Source organism: Protopterus annectens, chromosome 5.part0, assembly GCF_019279795.1.
Source record: "Protopterus annectens isolate FY-2018-M chromosome 5.part0, PAN1.0, whole genome shotgun sequence".
In the NCBI taxonomy this organism is placed as follows: Eukaryota; Metazoa; Chordata; order Ceratodontiformes; family Protopteridae; genus Protopterus; species Protopterus annectens.
Window position 1 is genome coordinate 1903780255 of NC_056735.1, and position 22142 is coordinate 1903802396.

The 22142-nt window shown below is 42.2% G+C and overlaps 1 protein-coding gene across 1 annotated transcript in view; it reads right to left on the reverse strand.

Annotated features, from left to right (window-relative positions):
* The window catches only part of LOC122801979 (zinc finger CCCH domain-containing protein 13-like), a 156173-nt gene that overhangs the window by 93796 nt on the left and 40235 nt on the right, over positions 1–22142 (reverse strand). Inside the window, exon 2 of the mRNA XM_044071717.1 lies at positions 16199–16399. Coding sequence (XP_043927652.1) covers positions 16199–16394 — 196 coding nt within the window. The 5' untranslated portion in view covers positions 16395–16399. The remainder of the gene's footprint in view (positions 1–16198; positions 16400–22142) is intronic.

Genomic DNA, 22142 nt, shown 5'->3' on the forward strand with positions numbered 1-22142 from the left:
CACGGACGGAATGAAAATTGACAGCAGATCAAATAACTGTTCCGTCTTTCTAATCTATTTTGGTCTGTCTAGGTTGTAATGTAATTGTTTATGAACATCCAGTAAGTGCAGCATATATTCCCCTTTATTTGTATACTGTGGGAAAAATACTTGCAAGTTAATGGACTGGTTAATGTTGGATTCTGACATCACCTTAGGAAGGAAGCATTAATACGTAACATGACACTATCCTTACGAAAACTCAAATATGGGGCTCTGAAGATAATGCTTGAAGCTCTGAAATTCTTCTAGCAGATGTAATTGCTACTAAAGACATTTTTTCAGGTCAAAAATTTTAGATCATATTTATCTGCAGGTTCAAAGATATAGTCTATTAAAGCTTGCAATTCCACATTCAAATCTCATGCTGGCATGGGTTCTTAGCAGGAAAAGTACCTTTCAAAAATGCTTTGCACAGTTTAGAGGAAGCCAGGAAAGAATTTTGAAATCCCACATGAAAGTTAGAGATTGCTGTGAGTTGAACTTTAATTGATGATGAACTAGCACCCTCATCAAACAAACTCACTAAAAATTCTAGAACAGAATGAACAGGAGCTGAGAAGGGGCCTATCTAACTCTCTTTTGCCCAATAAACAAGCCTTCTCCATTTACGCCTGTAGATTTTCCTAGTAGAAGGTTTATGGGAAGATAAAAGTATGGAACGAACAGGGGATGAAAGCATTGGTTGCCTGGCTATTAAAGGAATTGGAGAAACCACGCTGTTAGTTTGAGATTTGAGATATCCAGGTGAACCATGCCTGTTGGGTGAGACAGATGGTCTGGAATTAGATCCAGAATCCAAAGTGGGCATAGTAGATGAGGCCAAAAGAAGGGGAACCAAATCTGCCAAGGCCGGTAAGGAGTAATGAGGAAGACTTTGCTCTTCAACTGGGCTGCTTTCTGAAGTAATTTGGGAATTAGGTGAGTTGGAGGATAACAATACATAAGAATGGGGGGGGGGGGGGGTCAGTGAACCAGATCATCCCCTCGGTGATTCCCCTGGTGGGGGGGATCTGGGGAAAGAAGATGTTGCACTTGTTTAAGGGAGATGCAAAAAGATCACAGCAAGTCTGCCCCACTGACTGAAAATCATTGCTGCCACTTTGTTGTTGAGAGACCACTCGTGAGGTAGTAAAATGGACCCGCTCAGTTTGTCAGCTATCACAATGGATTTCCCCAGAATATGCGCTGCTTCTAGAAAGCAGTTTAAAGATATCGCCCACTGTCACACTCTGAAGGCTTCTTGACATAGGGGATAAGATCTGTTTTCCCCTTACTTGCTGATGTACCAGACTACTGACATGTCTGTCTGGATTGCAACTGTCCCAAGAAGATGAGAGTCCTGGAATGCCTGCAATGCTAAGAGCACCACTCTCATCTCCAGAACACTGACATGCAGTTTGGCCTCTAGAGGGGACCAAGTGACTTGGACTGTTTTTCCCCCAGGAAGTGCTGCCCCCCACCCCAACAATCTAGGAAGCATCCATGGTCACTATGGCCTTGAGCTGAGGGAGGATGAAGGGATGACCTTGCAACATCTGTTCTGACTGTATCCACCAGGAAATGTATTGTTTGCATACGTGGGCTATTCTTATCTTCACAGACATGGGCTGAGAAGGCACTGCCCATTGTGTTTCTAGCATCCACTGAAGAATTCTCATACGGAGTCTTGCTAAAGGGACTAAATTTATTGTCGCTGACATTGATTCTGCAATCCCTGGGAACAATCAGGCTGAAATTCTGGTATTGTGAATTATTTTCCTGACCTATGTCCTTACTGTTTGCACTCTCAATAGAGGAAGAAAAGCCAACACAGATACTGCGTTCGACACTGCTCCTATGAATTCTAATATCTAGGCTGGTTGCAGATGAGACTTGTTGTCATTTATGGTTATTCCAAGATGTGAACAGGTATGTAACACCTGATCCCGAGCTTCTATCAGTTCATGTCTGGTCTGGGGAGTTGAGCCAGTCATCTAACTATGGAAACACCCAAAATCCTTGAAGTCTTAAGTGAGCTGCAATCACTGACATGCCACTTGATGAACACCCTGGGGGGGAGGCTGTGGTGAGGCCAAAGGGCAGTGCTCTGAACTGATAATGACTGGCTCACAGCTGGAAATGTATAAGTACGTCCTGGATGAACTGTTCATCTTTATGTGATAGTACTCATCCTGAAGATCTATCGAGCACATCCAGTCGGCCTTGCCCAGAAAGGGAAGAATGGACTGAACCATGACCATTCAGAACTGTTGAACCGACTTGTTCAATACACTGATATCCAAAACTGTTTTCCAGTCCCTTGTTTTCTTTGACACTAAAAAGAATCTTGAGTACATTCCAGAGTCTATCTGATCTGGTAGGACCTCTTGAATGAGTCTTTTTTTCTAGCAGCTTTTGGATTTCTAGTGCTGCTGTTTTCCTCTGACTGGGTGGATCATCAGGAAGTTTTCTGGATAATGGTGCAGGTAGGGAAAAGGGAATTATATAACCTCTGGAGATAAATATGTGCACCCAGCTGTCTTTTGATGTGCTTAGCCAGGCTTTCTGGTGCAGAGTTAAGCGACTCCAAACTGCCTCTAGAGGTATGCAATCGGGCCTCCATTCAGGAGTGCTGAAAGGGTCTGTCTGAAAAGGAATTTCTAGACCCCCAATTTTGGAGGCCTCCTCTGCCATGGGGGTGTGGTCTTCCATTATTGTTCACCCCACTGCATCTGGGGGAACTAACTCCACATGTGTCCTGGAAAGGACCCTGAGATTTTCTAAATTACATTTTTCAACCTCCCCTCTGACCCCTGAAAATGGTCTTCAGAGGGGTCGAAAAATGCACTCCCACTGCAGAGGGGGTCTTTTCATCTGTCTCACAGCTGCAGTGTGTGTTATTTACTGTGGGGCCAAACAAGAAAGTGCCGTCTAAGGGAGCATTGATGAACGATGACTTGAAGGGCTCCGCAAAAATCACAGAGTCACATCCAGGCATGCCTCCTGATAGAAATGCCTGAACCCACAGCCCTTAAGGCACCTTCTGCAGCGTGCAAGATAAGCCTCATGGATGAACTGGATATAGTGTGTATGGCAGTCAACTGAGAGACTGAGTGCCACTCAATTCAATGAGTTCTTTACCACCTCTATACTAAAACAGTCAACAGACCCACCCTCCTCAACCACCACTATACTATATAACCCATCAAATAACACCCACTCCTTCACCCTTCAACCTGTATCAACTTGCACCATCTATAGACATCTAACCAAACTTAATCCCAACACCCTAGCAGTAGACAAACTACCTGCCAAACTGCTACAAAATACCTGAAAAAGTCATTTCCTACCCAATCTCTACAATCATTAACAGATCAATCTCAGAACAAAATGTGCTACTTCTCTGGAAAATCTCCTACATTATATGAATACACAAAGGGAGCACCTCCACTGACCTAACAAACTACCGCCCTATAGCTATACTTTCCTTACTGGCTAAAATACTGGAAAACTGTATCCAATTCAGATCCAAACACATCTCCTTTCCAACAATCTTCTTGCCAAAACTCAACACTGATTCCATCTCAACCATAGCACTGCCACTGCACTCATCCATTTTAGTAACCTGGTAAATATGCAACGCAACAACGGCCAACTAGTGTCTGCAGTTTTCCTTGACTTATCAAAGGTGTCTGATACAGTCTCCCATACAAAGTTTCTAACATCACTCTCAGAATTAAAACTAACCACCTCCACTCTATCATGGTTTCAAGACCATATCTCCCAACGCCAACAAGCTGCTCAGTGGAAAAACTCCCTTTCCCCCTACTTCATGTAAAACTAGGAGTACCCCAAGGATCAATCCTAGGACCGCTACTTTTCACTATATTTACAAATCTTCACAAAGCCACCTCTCCAGCAAGCCTGGTTCAATACGCTGACGACTCCACCTTAATCTGCTCTGCCCCACCCTCCAACAACTTCACATCAAGACCCAAGAAGCCTTTACATCCATTGAAACCTGGCTAAAACTCCCAGCTGATACTAAATCCTAAAAAGACCCAACTTGTGCTCTTCCATCCTTTCAAAACAGCAGTATCTACTCCCCCATTCTCTATTTCTGCATCAGATAATAACCTCCATCTCCCCTGTTACATAAACCAAATTACTAGGGGTCATTATTGACAATAATATGAAATTTGACAAACACATAGCTCATGCAATAACCAAAGTCAACAAAAACCTAGGCACTCTTTACAGATGTAAAAACTTCCTAAGCAGCAACAGTAAAGTTACTCTAGCTTGTACCCATCTTCTCTCAACCTTACTGTATGTGTCTCCTGTCGTAATTAATCTAAACAAGAGTGATTTAAACAAGCTGTCAGTATGCTACAACAAAATAGCAAAATTTGCCACAAACTCCTTCTATCACAGCCACCACTGACAAGCCCTAAAACAGCTTTCCTGGCTGGAACTCCCTAACATCTTAGCACTAAGCCAACTTCTTCTAGCTCAACAAATACTGTACCAACCTGACAAAACTCTAGCCTTACAACACCTGATCACCCTCTACTCCAATAACTGAGAAAGTACAGTTGTGTACCTACCATAAATGTAGATGTTCAAGTGTATTCACTGTTGCAGTCATTACACTTGGGTTATCCTGCTGGCAGGCTACCCGCATTCGGCCTGAATTCCAAAGTCCTGGTCCGGCGTCGGCTGCTGTCGCCTCTTCCCTGACGTCAGTGCTCCAGGGGTATACAAGATGCAGCCGACGCCATTTTCTTCAGTTTTTCTTGCCCCAGATGTCAGGTGCCCCCAAAAGGGTAGGCTAAAAACATTGCTTATAAAAAGCATGCACTAAAATAAACAATACCTTCATCTACAAGCAAATACACCACATAGGTTGTATAGAATAGTATAGAATAGAGAAGTACAGATAAGTCCCAGCAAAGAAAGGGGGATGGTGGGTGGGTAACCTGGACTGCAACAGTGAATACAGTCGAGCATCTACATTTATGGTAGGTACACAACTGTACTATGTTCATCATGTTTCAATGTTGCAGTCATTACACTTGGGTTGAATCCCAAAGCTGAGGTTCGGCGGCTGGGTCTAAATAGAATTAGGAGTGGCTATGAGGCCCTGCAGGACTGCAGTGGCAAAGCCTGCTCTGGACTTAGAGTAAAGAGGTAAGTGGTAGTGCTTGGTAAAAGTGTGCACTGAACTCCAAGTTGCAGCCTCCAAAATTTCCTTGGTTGGTACTCCTCTGAGAAAGGCTGCTGATGTGGCTGCTGCCCTGGTAGAATGTGGACTAATATTCTTGGGGACTGATTTGCCATGCTGTGCATAGCAGAAATGAATGCAGTGTCCTATCCATTTTGAAATAGTCTGCTTTGAGATAGCCTTTCCCTGTGATCCTACAGCATATGCCACTAAAAGTTGCTCAGTCTTTCTGAAAGCTTTAGTTTTGTCCAAGTAGAAGCGTAGCTGTCTGTGTATGTCCAAAGAATGCAGAAGTCTCTTCCCTTTATTCTGGGGATTTGGATAAAAAGTAGGCAGATGAATGGTTTGATTAAGAGCCACACTGGATACTACCTTTGGAATAAATGTTGGGTTTGTCCTTAGAGAAACCCTGTCCGGATGGAAAATGATAAAAGGTTCCACTGCCATTAATGCCTGTAACTCTGAGACTCTTCTTGCTGAAGTTATTGCTAGGAGCAGAGCTGTTTTCCATGATAAGAATTTTATCTCGGCTGTATTGGCTGGCTCAAAAGGAGGCAGTGTGAGCTTTTCCAAGACAAAATTGAGGTCCAATGTAGGTATCGGTGCTTTCCTTGGGGGTCATGTTTTTGGCCCCTCTGAGGTACTGCCTTAGCAGTGGATGTGAAAAAATAGGTGGTTCCATATTGTAATGAGCTGAAATGGCAGAGGCATGGATCTTAACTGATGAGAAGGATAGGCATTTTTCCAGCATCTCAGTTAGGTATTGTAAAATCTGAGGAATATTTGGAACAAGCAGGTCAATTCCTTGTGCCTGATTCCAGGCACAGAATCTCGTCCATTTTTCTGCATAAGATTTTCTGGTGCTGGGCCTCCTGGCTTCCAAAATAACATCCATAACTGCTTTAGAGAGAGGTGTGTTCTGAGTGGTTATATTGTTCGCCATGCAGCCAGATTTAAGGTTCTGAGCTGGCTGTGCAGGATCTGATTGTTTTGTTGGGTCAGAAGATGAGGAATTTGAGGTAAAGTCCAGGCTGGGCCTTGAGACAAGCTCTTTGGGATTGGGTACCAGTGCTGGCGTGGCCAGTCTGGGGCAATTAGAATAATTTTTGGCTTCTCTTGTCTGACCTTTAGGAGTACCTTGGGGAGGAGAGGCAGTGGAGGAAAGGAATATACTGTCAGGGTTTTCCAGCTGAATGATAGAGCATCCACCTTTCATGCTTGTGTGTGATAAGGCCTTGTGCAGAATCTCTGTAGTTGGCAGTTGTGAGGGGAGGCAAATAGACCTATGTCTGGGCATCCCCATTTCCTTGTTATCATGCTGAAGACCTGTGGATCTAGTTTCCACTCGTGAGGGTCCATGAGGTTTCTACTTAGTTCGTCTGCCAGAGTATTTGTCTTTCCTGGCAGGAATTGTTCTTGCAGATGCACTTGATAGGTCAATGCTGTGTTCCACAAAGTCATGGCTTGCTTGTAGAGGGGGTAGGAATGTGTGTCCCCTTGCTTGTTTATGTATCACATGACTGTAATATTGTCCATCTTTAGCAACAGTTGTCCTGGATGGAGTAGATCCTTGAAGGCTGTTAGGGCATTCTGTACAGCTAGCATCTCTTTTTGATTGATATGAAGATGCATTTAGCTTGCGGGCCACGTGCCCTGAATACATTTTCCTGCCATGTGTGCCCCCCAGGCTTAATCCGAAGCATCTGTTTTTAGTGTCTGCCTGGCTGTGGGTAAAGTGAATGGCTGTCCCTTGTTGTGGTGACAGGCCAGTGCCCACCATCGAAACTCCTGTTGCAGGCAGGGAATGAGGGTAATGTTTCCAGGCTGTGGCAATGTTGAGTCCAAACACTTTTTAGATACCATTGTAGCTTCCTCATATGCAGTCTTGCATATGGAATTAGCAGAATGCAGGATGCCATGAAGCCTAGAGCCTGCAGAATTTTTCTTGCAGGTAACTGGGTTTTTGTTGCCATCTTTTGTAAGTAATAAGTCAGTTGCCTTTGTTTGTCTGGCGTGAGATAAGCCATCTGGGCAGCTGTATTTAAGCTTGCACCCGGGAATATTATCTCTTGAGAGGGTACTAGTTTTGATTTCTTTTCGTTTACTGTGTACCCTAGGCAAATTAGTAATCTTTTTACAAACGCCAGATGCTTTAGTAGAATGTCCTTGCTCTCTGCTTGAATAAGGCAGTCGTCCAAGTAGGGATATATTTGAATTCCTCTTTGTCTGCAAAATGAAATTACTGGTGCCAGGCATTTTTTGAAGATCCTGAGCACAGTAGATAAGCCAAAGGGCAGTGCAGAGAATTGGTAGTGCATTGAGCCAGCTATGAATCTGAGGTATCTTCTGCAAGATTGTCTGATTGGGACATGCAGGTATGCCTCTTTGAGGTCCAAAGTTATGAGCCAAGCCTTCTTACCCAGCATGGGCAGAAGCTGCTACAGTGTCAACATCTTGAATTTTGGAACGTCCAGAAAAGTATTTAGAATAGACAGGTCCAGTATTGGTCTCCATGCTTTGTCCTTTCAGGGTACCAAGAAAAGCCTTGAGTAAAATCCTTGTCCCTCCTCTTGCTGTGGTACTCGCTGAATAGCCCTCATGTCCATGAGAGATGAAATTTGCTTTTGTGCCTCTGCCCACTGATTGTGTGGCAGGTCTGGCATACCTTTTGCCTTTGAAAGGGTGTGAAAGTGGAACCTGTAGCCCTGAGAAACAATATTCAGTACCCATTTGTCCTGGGTGATCATCTGCCAATTTTCCTAGAAAAGTGCTAGCTTTCCCCCTAAGGGTGCTGCCAAAAGATAAGTGCTTGGCATTGGGAAGTTATTGGGACTGTTTCCTATGTGGTTGTGATTTGTCTTCTCCGCTTTTGGAGGCAGAAGCACCCCATTATTTAGGCCTGTATGAGCCTTGGGGCTGAGATCTGCCTCTAGGGCGTCTGCCTCTGCCTCTTTGTGGCCTGTCTGACACTGGAAAGGACCAATTCTTAGAAGGCCAGTTCCTGCTAAATCTGGGTGGCTGAACCTGTAAGAAATCCTTTACTGTCTGCATAGAATTCGCTTTATCCTCCATTTTCTTTAACACCTCTTCTGCCTTAACACCAAACAAAGTATCATGCTGTAATGGAGCATCCAATAATTTTGCTTTAACATAATCAGGTAAACTCTGTTCCTTTAACCAAGCATGCCTTCGAATGACAGAGCCTGTAACAGTGGCCCTGCAAGAGGCCTCCAGTGAATCAAAACCACATTGCAAATTATGCTTTCCCACTTGTTCAGCTGCATGCAATAAATCCTGCATTTCCTTGTTTTCAGCACATTCAGAATTTGTCAAAATTTTCTGTTTTAACAGTGACATTAAGTACTGCTGATATTTAAGCATATGAAACTGACAATTTAAAGCCCTTACAGCCAAGGTAGCAGAAGTGTAAACTTTTTTCCCCCATCTGTCCAGTGCTCTGGAATCCCTATCAGAGGGAACAGGGTTTTTTGCAGTGGAAGCCTTGACCCCTTTGAGACCCTGAGATATAGTTTCTGGGTCAGCAGCAGAGTTTTTATATAGAAATTTATGTGAATCTGGAACCCTGCAGTACCTGTCTGGCTTAACGGATGCAGGGGGTAGAGAGTCAGGAGACAGGCCGGACTCTGAAAATACATCATCTACAATGTCTAGTACAGGAGGAATAGCAAGAGGTCTGTGCTGAGGAAGTAAAAGAAAATCTCTGAGCCTTTTCTTAGATTCTGAGTAATCTTGGCTCTCCCAGTGAAAATGCTCCCTCGTGGTATGCAGGGTTTCCCCAAAAGAATAGTCCTCAGGAGGAGAGGCTGAAGGGATAGATTCTTCAGCATCAAAATCTTCATAGGGAGGAAGAGAGTATCCCTGTTCTGAAGAGGAATCAGAAGAAACTGAAACCTGATCAGAAGAATCATATTCAGTGTCTTGCCTAGGCCTCTGATCAGGAGGGGAATGGGAACCTCTGATCAAAGTAATTAGGTCTTCGGCCATTTTGAGCATCTGTTTCTTAGGCATGGAAGTCTGTCCAGAATGCTGTACTTGTTTCTTTGTCTTTAAAAGTGTTTTGGTCTTTGACTTGGAAGCTGAAGTTGGCTTGATGTATAACTGTGTTGGTCTGAAAACACCTTCAGAAGCCAATGCCTGTTCAGCGGCTCCGGACCCATCTGAGGGAATAGTTTCTGAAGGCCCAATACCTTGAGTACCAGAGGCCTAGTTGTCTCCACATGGGAGTTGGAAGTGGCCTGTGGCTGTGAGGTAGTGGGTGTCAGGGGCTGCGAAAGCGCCTCACTGAGAACCGGCGACTGGCCTAGAGGAGGCTTCGTTGTCGGTTTTGGACTTCGGATGCCTGTCCTTTTCTTTTTCCTTGCGCTTTTTATGAACTCTGGTCGTCGGCTATTCCGACGGCATTATATAATTAAACCTTCGGCCAAAGTAATGAAATGCAAAATCGTACCGATGCTTAATAGTGCATTGGGTAAATCTAGCATAAAACCGACAACTAGCAACGTCATGGTCAGGGCCTAGGCAAGCAATACAGTGAGAATGAAAATCCTTATGATGTATTTGCTTCCCACAAGAAATACAATTGTTAACTTTTTCTGACATCGGTCTGGAGCAAGAAAAAAGTTTCCCCAACGGGGTACTTAGCTTTATTGAAGACTTCGGATCTGAAATTCAAATTCGAAAATCACAGGAGTCGGCCGACCGGCACTTGCGAACTGCTTTTGCTTCTGGCACCGCGCGGCAAGAAAGACAGAAGAAAATGGCGTCAGCTGCATCTTATATACCCCTGGTGCACTGACGTCAGGGAAGAGGCGACAGCAACCGACGCCAGACCAGGACTTTGGAATTCAGTCCGACTGCGGGTAGCCTGCTAGCAGGATAACTCAAGTGTAATGACTGCAACAGTGAAACACGATGAACACCTTAGATCCACTAAAAAGTCACTAATCGCAAAAGCCATTACAGCTCTAGTGACTCCCTGTATTCTAGCAACATTGCCAAGACTTGGAATGCTCTACCACTACAAATCAAGGTGCAGCCTAACAAAGTCATTTTCAAAAAACAGCTTATTTCCCATCTAAACAACTCGTGGACATACAACTGCCTAGCACCTGGCTACACCTTTCCCCTACCCACTATCCAACCTCTTCTTTAAAAGTCCCACAGATGCACTATATTAGCACACGTTACTTACCAACTCACCGACACGTGTTCTCCACTGTCCCATCTATACCCACTAACTCTCCCCTAGACTAGGTTAAATAGCTTTCCCTTAAAATATCAATTTTTAGTTTCTTTCTTTTTTTTTCTTATCTTTATTATATCTTCAAGATTATCTCTACTAAACATACTGTATGAACCATCACATGTTACTACCTGCTATACTTTTAACTGTATGTCTAAACCACAATGCTCATGTAAATATCTTATTTATAATATGTTAGTAATTGTTTCTGGAGCTTTTCTCCCCGGGCTTCTGCTGAAAATGGACAGATCTGTCCAGTCAGACCTCCCTGGTAAACAAATGTAAAATTAATAAACAAATGTAAAACAAATGAAAATAAATAATGAAGATTGAGCCTCAGCAGTTCCACTTCCTGAAAGAGATTGGGATAATTCTTTAATCAAATCTCTTTGTCAACTAGTAAAATGTGCTAAATAATTCATCGATCCAAGTGTAAACATTGCTGAAGCATAAACATGCTTCCCAAATCTATCACCCTTGACTCTCTATTAGGAGAATGGACAGTGGAACTCTGCACGAGTTCCTGTTTTGTAGCCACCACAACCATGGCATCTACTGGAACCCCTTTACTCCAATATACCTGGCCTATTGGTGGAGCCAGAATCTGGTCTGGTCTCTTGGAGATTGGCTCAGTCATATCAGGTGCCTTCCACACCTGCCTGGAGATCAAATCAAAAAGTTCATCAGCCGGCAGAGTAACCCAGGAGGTAGACGGACCAGTAACAAATGCTTTCAGAAATGCTGACTCTTCAGAAGAAAGATTTTGGGAAGACCAGCCACCCTTTTGCTTTAGGATCTCAAGAATGTCTCCAAATGAGACATCATCAGGTAGTGACTTGGGGACCCCCTCCCTTCATCGAAATCAGTATCCTCAGTGACTAACCGCAGAGGAGAATCCAAGTGCCTCCTTTTTCACCTTCTCTTTCTAGGGATTTTCTCGGTATGGTGGTCCAGAGAAGTTTCAGAAGAGATCAAAATACCCTGCTGGGCAGACAGGAAGCTTTGGGCTGGCTGTCCTTCTGGAGTAGAATGTAGACGATCCAAAAGATAACAAAAGAGGCAACACCACAGCTCGTTGTAAGATTTTAATGTAGACAAACTCCAACTAGTTTGTCTACATTAAAATCTTACAACAAGCTGTGGTGTTGCCTCTATTGTTATCTTTTGGATTTTTACTGCTGCTCTTAACAGGCACCTTGTCCAGGACCGCTTTTGTTTTGTTTTCTAGAATGTAGAGGATCTCGGCGCAAAGTTATCTGAGAAGTAGAGGGTGAATCGAGTGGGAAGGACCCGTCTGACCTTCTGGAGCAAAGAACACTCTCTTCACTACATCAAAGGCAGACTGCTCCAGAGAGCTGAGACAGCAAACTTCTGGCTTGTCATCTCCCATGGTCCTAAACGCAATCCACCCAAGGTGGAAGTCAAAGCCAAGCTATCCTTTGCATCAGAAAATGTAGGCTCCGAAATATGGTTAGTCGGATCCACTGATGGTCTGATCAGACGTAGCTTTGGCTCCAGTATTTCTTTCCTGGTTCAGAAGAGGTAGAGGCTGAAGGATTCAAGGATCTAGACCTTTTTGAAGAGTCTTTATATTTACGGTTGGGGGACTGAACCCCAGCAAAGGCTTTAGAAAAGGAAGATGGCAGTAATCCCTTTAAAATCAGCTTATTTTTTCCTGTCTGCTAAAGCTTGGGGTTGAACCCACAACAAATACAGCAGTCCTGTTGCAAATGCTTTGGTCCTAAACAATACACACAATGATTGTGGGCATCAGATAAAGGCAACTTGTGCTCACACTTGTCACATTTTTTTTAAATCTGCTGGACCCTTCTCAACCAGTTTCTTGTCATGAGAGAGAGAAATTAAAGTAAACTTTTTGTTTGTTTTAACAGGCAGAAATAAAAATATAAAAAGGAAAAATACCAGCAATGGTTTTTAAGACCTACAAGATAAAGATTTGTAGAAAAGAGAGAATACCAACAATGGTAATGACAGAGATTACACTATGTGAAGAGGAGGGTAAAAGGGAAGAAACAGGCCTACCACAATGGTAGAAAAGTTTTACGCTAAAATGTAAGAAAGATAATGGAAGAAACACTTTAAAATAAAAAAAAGATGATTAAAGATTAAAGGAATAGTTATTTGTAAAGGCTTTTAGAGAGGAAATATGGAAAATTGACTTCTCTCACTGAAAATTCAGGAGCTGAAGTGGACCATATCTATACGCTAAAGCAGCAAATGATATCTGATGCTATGGGTGGTGTAGAGAAGGAGCTCAAGAGTCTGTTGGTGGCCACGAGCTAGTAAAATGTCCGAGTCAGATCTGAGGATTGGATCCGATCCCCTTAGTTGAGAAATGAATGAAAATTGACATCAGATCAGAAACATTTCTTCCGTCTTGCAACACAAGATTTTCTGGCCTCCTAAAAAAACCTGAAGCACATCCTCAGAAAATTGATGTCTGAAAGGAATCAAAACCCTATCACACAAGAGAGTCAAACATAGGGTAAGAAGATGAGAATGAATGAGAAACCCTTATCCTGTGTGATGTGATCCATCTTTTGGGGTGAACTGTGGTGATTGCCCCTGGCCAGGTGAAACAGAGGTGGAAGCCAAACTTGTCTTGGCCAAAAGGGAGTCACCAGTGAGATGCTGGCCCTGTCCCATATGATCTTGTACAGAACCCTTGGTAACACAAGAATAGGGAGACAAGCATACAGGAACATCCCTTTACAAGAAAAAGACATGGCATCCATTTTCTGAGTCACAGGAACATGGAAAGTTGCCTGGTCAGAGAGGAAGCAAAAAGATCTACTTAACAAGTACCTCAACCAATGGACAATGCCCAGGAAGACCACCTTGTGAAGCATCCACTCATGAAGATCTGTCCTGGACCTGCTCAGATTGTGGTCTGAGAGAACATAAACCAACTAAAAAGTCAAGTGATCATGGACAGCAAGATCCCAAGCTATGTCTGCCAGTCTGCAAGGATGGCAAGACTTTGTAGCACATGATAGCGGTGCTGTCAGTGAAGATCCTGAGGGGACCTGGAATTCAGAAAGAATGTAAAGCCTGAAGAACTAGTATCACAACTCTCACATCACTGATGTCGATATGGTCTGTCACCTGCTGACGAGGCCAAACCACCTGTATCCTGTTGTTGGAAGAAGCTCCCCAACCTATATCTGAAGAGTATGTAAACAGCTCCTGAAGTTTATGTGGTGGATCCCTGAAAAAGGAAGAAGGGACTTCCAAACCATGAAATAACCATTTTGGATGACTTAAAGAACTCAAAAGACTGTGGTGATAGGTTGCCAAATGTAGAGGAATCTGATACGGAAGGCCCGGATTTAGATACATCTGTTAAATCTGCCACATAAACTCCTGTATTTGGCAAGACAAAATTCCTGTCTGAGGTAAGGCAAGAGAAGTATGAGAAAGTCCAGAGGATGACAACACTGCAGCCACATTGCCTGGCAACAAATACCATTGAAGCTTGGAGACTGGCCAAAGGAACTACTGGAATGGTGAAAGCCATAAAACCCAGGGCTCAGAGAAACTCTCTTGGAGACTGGAAGAATACTGTCAAAGAAAAGACCTGGGGAGGAGAAAGAAAAGCCATCATGGAGAGGGGCTCAATTCTGCATTCCAGGAAAATTTGGTCCTGCGATGGGGTCAGAATAGACTTCTTGAGACTGTGTGTGAAACTCACACTGTAAAGAAACAGCATGGTAAAGTCAAGATTCTGCAGAAGTAGCTGCTGAGAGTGGGCTTGAATGAAGTCATCCACACAGGGAAAAATCTGGACATCATGGAGTCTGCAAAAAGCTATGACCATGGCGAGACATTTTATAAAAAACCTTGGTGCTGTATAAAGACCAAACGGTAAAGCAGACAACTAACAATGTGAGGAAGAAACAGAGAACCACAAATACTTCCTGTAGAGAGGGTGAACAGGAATATGGAGAAAGGCATCCTTCAGGTCCAGAGACACCAGGCAGGCCTGAGGAAGCAGTAAAAGAAACAGGGACTGGAGAGAACACTTGAAAGAAGGAACTTTTAGAAAGGTGTTGAGGAAAGACAGATCTAGAATGGGTCTCAAAGAACCCTTCTTCCTGGGGACAAAAAACATCCAGAAGTATACTCTCTTGCCCCCTTGGGACTGGCTGAATAGTCCCTTGAGACAAACGATTCTCATGAAGATGAGGAAAATGAGGCAGATGGTAAGGAGGGGGGGGGCTGAGGGATCCCTGAAAAAAGGAGGAAGGGACTTCCAAACCATGAAATAACCATTTTGGATGACAAAGACTCCAAGACACTGTGGTGATTAGTTGTCAAATGGGTAAGAACAGATTTAACCTGTGAGACGGGATTCTGGCAGAACGGCAGAGATGGATGATTGTTAAATACAGGCAGATTTGTTTGGAAATCCTGAGCTGGCTTCCCAGGAAACTCTCTTGGAAAGACTTTTACCCTTCAAGCACCGATAAGGATGTCTACTCCCAAAAGGAATCTTAGAGAAGGGCAATTCCTTTGAAACTTAGGGATAGATGAAAGGAAATCTGGTTTAAAGGTCTTGCATAACCTTCCCCTCACTTTGCATGGTTTTAGAGAGCTCTGCAGTAGCAGAGCCAAAAGAATTGTGCGTGTCCAATGGAGAGTCAAACAACTTGGTCTTAATATTCTCTAGGAGAGATTGCAACCTAAGCCAGGAATACCTCCTGATAGCAGACCGCAATGCAGCCACCCAAGAAGAGGCACTAGCTGCATTTTTTTTGGAATGGCAAGCAACAATATGATGCAGGACCCAATAAGGATATGGCAGCGCTCTTGGCTTCAGAGTTATGCATGTCAACCAGAAAACCCCTAAACTTAGAAAGATTAGCCAGAACATACAGTACTTGGTCATAGGGATTTAGTAGTTTATGGCCTTGAGGGCTAGTACGGCAGAGGTATACAGCTTCTTACTATACCTGTTCATAATTCTACTAACTTTATCAGAAGGTAAAAGATTAATCAGCTTAGGTCCGTCAGCAGAAAGGAAAATCACTTCAGGGTCAGAGGAAAGATTCTTGTATAAGAACTTTTAAGTCTGGTGTCCCAGGTGCTAGTACTAACTTTACAATCAAATCAGGCTTTAAGTCTAATGAGAAAAACAAGGAGACTGTGGTGAATAAGATGCTTCAGCATTCATTCAGCTGTGTCCAGTCAAAATGGGAATGTTGATGGATTATCTGTTCAAGAGGGTTGTTTGGCACATTCTGGGCCGTATGATCCCTCTCCATCCAAAAGCAATTACAATGACTGCCCTGAAGATACTAGCTATTGGGAGACCAACACTGCTGCCTCTACAGTTTTTCCTTCCACCTTGGAGCAACTGAAGTTCCCACTATTATTAGAGACAAAAAAATGTTACATGAAAGAAATAAAGGAAAAGAAAAGGCTTACCAGAGTCCTATGATGCGCAGTCGCCTCAAAAGCAAGGCCAACAATATTTTGATTCTTCTTCTATGGCATTGACTCAAACATAAAAAAAGTGTGGCAACAAAATAATTATATGGAAACAGGTGTTAAAAATGTAACATGACATTTTTTCTTGTCGGTGCTGTACATTAATTGGCAAGAACAGTAAAAAAACAAATCAATTGCTATGGTGGTGCGAGCATTGCCACTTTGAAAAATATGTTTACCTTTGGGATTTCCAACAACACTTTGACAGGTTTCTTTAACTTTTGCAAAAAGGTCTGCTCCAGCAAGTCGCTTAGAAATTCCAACCCGCAGCAACATGGCACCTGGGGTAAACTTCAGTAGGGCTGCTCCAGGCTCTCTAGGGTCCTTTGGTTGCTTAGGCATGAGGCTTGACCAGTCAACATCAATGACATCCATGGGATCTAGAAGATAAAATACAGACGCACTACATTACTATCTTCATTTCTTAATTTTTATAGACAAAGGTGCAGAAATGATAGACTGAGGACAGGATGGGTAAACTGACATCACCCACTCACTCTCATTCTCAACTGCCACAGGTCAGCTTCTCCTTCCTCTTGCTCTGGACAAAAAAATAAAAATGAAAGCAGTAGATTTTCTGTAAAGAACCACCCACTTATGCAATATAATCATGGAGACTAACACCTGTTAAGATGTTCCTCTTGGCACTCCTAACATACTAACGGCCACAAGCTCAGCATCTCATCCCTCTTGCCCTTGTCACAAAAAATAAACAAATGGGAAAGAAGTTAATGTCTGATCAGTTGTTAATACATCTTTGGCACAATAAACAAGCAAAGAAAAAGCCACTTATACAAAGCAATACCCTACTGCTTTCCTACCATACTGTTGTATAAAGGTATCCTGTGGAAGATGGTCACCAATGTGTACTGCAACCTCACCTGCAAACCAGTACTAATCTGCAGTGACCCACTTGCATTTCTTGGACTTCAGTAAGCCTGTCACCTAACAAAGTAGCTTAATAGGACAACACGTAATCAGAAAAATACAACGTGCAGCTTATTTGTCTGTGTATTAAAAGAACAAAACAAACCACACACACTTAGCCACAGAATCATACTGCAAAATTTCTGCAAACCAAGCCGTAATATCTGTCATCCCCACAGCACTGCAGTAGCAACTCTACAAGGGCATCAACCAACCTGAAACATCCATTTCTGAAATCTCAGACTGTTTTCAGAGTAAGCAGGTTCCTGGGGTTGCAATAGCCTGCTAAGGAATCTCACTCTCCCACTTGCTTGTCTTCCTTGACACTGGACCCTGTGTAACTGCAGAATCCACACTTGAAGGCCTTGCCACAGTTGGCCTTTATCTCCCTGGATGGGCCACAACCTTCCACTCGCCAACAAGTGCAGAACACACTGTTTCTAATGTTTATGTCTAATGATATTATATCGCTTAGCACCAGGTAGCATCCAAAGTTATTAACCAAAGTACCAATGCAATTTAAATGCAACCCACTGGTGTCTGCTTCTGAATGTAATATATGCAATGCTAGTCACACTTCTATTAGCACAATGTAAAACAGAACACTTAAACTTAAGAGTCTCAAGTCAAGTTTTCAATAATTTAATCCTAAATAGGATGTTAAACTGAGACAACTAAATTAGTGTTTTGAAATACTGGCTGAAATTTGACATTGTGTCTAAATTCTATAATACTGGACATTTATTAGGGATTACTGTTATATGATGTTCTTGCCATAACAGTTATTTGCTAAGGATGTCACTTGTCATTTCTGACCTGAAAATTTAGCACTGTGCTGTAAAATGCTTCCATCGCTGATATCTACTTATAGTATTACTCACTCCGCTCCCCCCTTCAACACATTATTCTAACTGCTGTCTCTCTTTACTGTTAAAACTTCCCCAGCTTCCCCATCAGTACCTCTTTTTTTTACCTACCCTAGTCATGCAATCCTCTGAAGTGACTGCATCTTTTTACCTTCATAAAACCTACTTTTTTCTCTCACTTCTCATCTCACTTCCCCTCTCACACCCTCTCCTCATCCATGTTTCACTTACCTTCTTCTGTTGCTCTTTCTCTCTCCCCTTTCATTTTCCCTGCCCTACAGTGTTCTATCAGTACTGCTTCATCCTTATGCTACAAGCTACCTAGACCCTTTCACTCTAGCCCAACATATTCAGTATGATTATCAAAGGCCATTGACGTGTCTATATATTCTACTTACAAAGCCAGTGGTCACAGTTGCCATCTAACAGCAATAGTTGTGGTAATAGCTGAGAACGCTACTCTGTCCTAGCTGTCGATTTTCCAAAAGCTACATCAGTAGGGCTTAAGTCAGAAGCAAGTGTTCTATGCTGAGCAGCAAATAGTTAACATGTTGCTTGGCACAGAATGACTTCTATTGTCTGGAAAGAGGGGTAAACAGTTTTCGTACTGTGTGGAATGTTTTATGCCATGCAGCTACTATATTAAAGAGTATACTATATGGAATTAGCTAGTCACTTTTAATTGCCTTAAGTGGTCTGCATATAATAACTGCATCAATCTTGTATTTCCAGATAATCAGACTCTTTGCTGCTCTTCAATGGCTACAGCTCAGCATCTCGACCATCTTGCTCTGGACAAGAAATAAAAAGGGAAAGACGTGAATGCCTTAACAGCTGCTAGTAAACGTTATTTAAAGATCCCATGGCTTATGCAATCTAAGACCTGTTGCTTCAGTAGTTACCATGCTGTTGTATAAAGGTATCTTGTGCAAGGTGGTTGTCAAACCTTACTTCAGCTGTACATAAAACTAATATGCAGTAATCCACTTACAATTCACAGACTTTAATGAGTCAGGTCACACAGCACAGTAGCTTAACAGGCCCTATAGGAAACTAGAAAAATACAGCACAACTTCTTTTTTTCTCTGAGTTAAAAAAACAATGGATTTAGATGCAAAATTGATATAAGCCAAGTTGTGACATCTGCCCAACCCACACCACTGCAAACGTATTTCAAGGCCACTGACCTGGAACATTAATTTTGAAATCATAATTGTTTTCAGAGTAAACAAGTTCCTGCAATTGTGATAACCTTGCTGCATTTTGCCTCATTTCGCTTCCCTACCCATACTCCCTTGCCTTCTCCCATCTTCTGTCCAGTAAACAATACTTTGCACACTCTAACACTGCAACCACAACTACTTACGTCTAGAACACACTACCTTCTGCACCTATTGATACTTCACTACACTCCACCCACTATGAAGTTATTAGTCCCAAACCACCCTCCCACAAATAAGCCCTACCTGCCTACCTTAGCTAAAACTCATCACCTCTAATTCAACAGCAGCAAAGCACAGTATTCAAGCAATATGTACCTCTGACTCCTATGAATAGCCGTCCTTACTCTGCTAGCACACACTACTACTTATCACTACAGCTAAAATACGATACAGACTAGGTCATCTACAATAATAGACCTAAACCATAACTAGACTTAAAACTATGACATGATGTTTAAACACTTCTTTAAACCCCTCTATTTACAACATAAACTAACCCCCCACAACCACTCACCCAAAATAAAAACTCAAAAATAAACCTCTCATTCCCTTAAACCCATAGTATACAGGTATTTTAATCTGTGGTGATGTTCATCCTAACCCCAGTGCAACAGATTCAGCCAATAGGCTTACAACTCCCCGCTTTGTAACATATTCCCAATACAGGTCTCAGACTGAAGAATATACATACTATAAGAAACAAAATCACACAACTACATGCTCTCAATACCCTTGATATTCTTGTATTTACCAAAACCTAATCAAAACCTCACATCACTGATGATGAAATCCTGCCTCAAGGATGCAATATCCTCAGAGCAACCAGGATATGCAAAAAAAAAAAAAAAAAAAAAACTGAAGGGGTTGCTATTATTTTCCCCGAACGAGTATGAAGTCATTGTCCACTGCACCCAAATATAACACTTTGGCAGTGCAGGAACATTAACGATCCTCCAAGTTCAACAAAAAAACTTACATCTAAATATCAGTACACATATCACCTGGCAATAACATACCTGCAAGTAAAAGACGTCCTGCATTGGCTATCCCTACACATTAGCCAGAAAGTGACCCTAAACATTATTGGGTCCACTTCGGTATATTGGATTTTCACAACTCGTAAACATATCCACCAAATATATCAAAATAATGAATACCAACTCTACCTGTGATTGACTTCTAGCTCAATTTCTACTGCTGTCACACTGCCAGAGACTTAAAGTGGCAAAAGTGGGGTGGTGGTCACTTAATGTTCCAACATTACAGCCACACATTTTTACTATATATGAAACCTTGCCAATTTCTACAAGAAGCCTTTATATGGCCCCTAAAGTAATGAAGCTGGAATCCACTAAAAACACTACCCCTAGATGAGGCCACCTTAGTTTCCAAATAGGCTACCAGACCCATTCCTGGAGAAAAAGGTCAAAATTAACCCCGCCTCTGCCTAACTGCAGAAACAAGACAGCTCATATGACTTAAGAGAAAAAGCCTGGAAAATATGGCATAACATAACACCCCCTGCAACAATATCAGCACCTATGAAATCAAGCCAACTCACATACTACCTCTGAGAGACAAAACAAAATCTGCAAACTTCAGAAAAATGCATCACACAATCCTAAAAATTTCTAGACAACAATAAAACGCCTCCTAAGGCCAGTTAAATCTCAGACTAATCTTCTACCAACAGAAAATGACACCACTAAATTAAACCTACATTTTACAAATGCAGCAACCTCCCTCATCAAGCCCGATACTTTATTTGCTCCAACTATGCTCCACACCCCACACAACACATGCGCACACAGCTGACACCGCTTCTCCTTATATTACACTTACTATGCCGCACAATACCCCTAACACTTTCTCATTTAAACCTGCCCAAGAAACTTCCATCAATAAACTCTTAAGATAAAAATCACACTAGCAGCCGACACATTCCCAATCAAATATTTAAAATTATTAGACACACTTGTATAGTCAGTCTCCACTTTGATCAACAGATCCATGCTAGAATCTTATGTTCCCTCCCACATGGAAGCAGACACGCATCTTGCCACTACACAAAAGTGGTAACTCCACAAAGTTTTCTAACCACAGAGTGACATCTATTCTTCCCCCCACTATCTAATATTCTCCAAAAGTGCACCCATTCTCAGATGCTCCAACATATAATTGAGAATATCTTACCAATCCCAACCCAAAGTAGTTTCTGGCCACACAACAGTACATATATAACCTTGCTTACTTTCCTCAATACAGTGAGCCAAAACCAACATAAAGGCAAAGTATATCTTCAATGTTTCTCGACTTATCCAGGACATCTAACTTAGTATCCCAGTAAAAATTACACCATAAATCTGCAACCCTAAGCATCTCTCACAGCTGAACAGCATGTTTCCACAGCTTCTTGAGTAACTGAACACAGTGCATTAAATAAAACCCTTTCCTACCTCTCCTGCCTATAACTACAGGTGTTCCAAACTGATCAATATTAGGACTCCTACTACTCAGCATAATTACCAATATTCTGATGATTTCCTTCTTCTTCTGTTGGCTGCTCCCATTAAGGGTCGCAACAGCAGATCAATTTTCCATTTCTTCCTGTCCTCTGCATTTTGCTCTGTCACAGCAACCACCTGCATGTCCTTTCTCATCACATTCATAAACCTTATCTTAGGCCTTCCTCTTTTCCTGTTACCTGGCAGCTTCATCCTTAGCATCTTTTTCCCAATATACCAAACGAAAACAGTCCTTGAACCAAATAAGGAATCAGATGCAAAAACCAGAGAATACAAGAAATAGAAAAATAATCTGGTTCCACACAGCAGTGAAAATCAATATGTCCTTTATTGTAGTAGGTAAGCGCTTTCTCGGAATAACATCCGCTTCATCAGACCAACAAAGATGGAATAGCAGTTACATTTTTAAACACTAAAACATCCAATCAAAAATCAGATAAAATGTGCATCATAGCTAAAAGCCATGTGATAAAATACACCTGTAGAATATATAGATCGTTAAAAAATTGAATAAAACAGACTAAATGAAAAATATGTACTTAAAACCGGTAACAAATACAATAGTAAAAAATAATAGAAGAT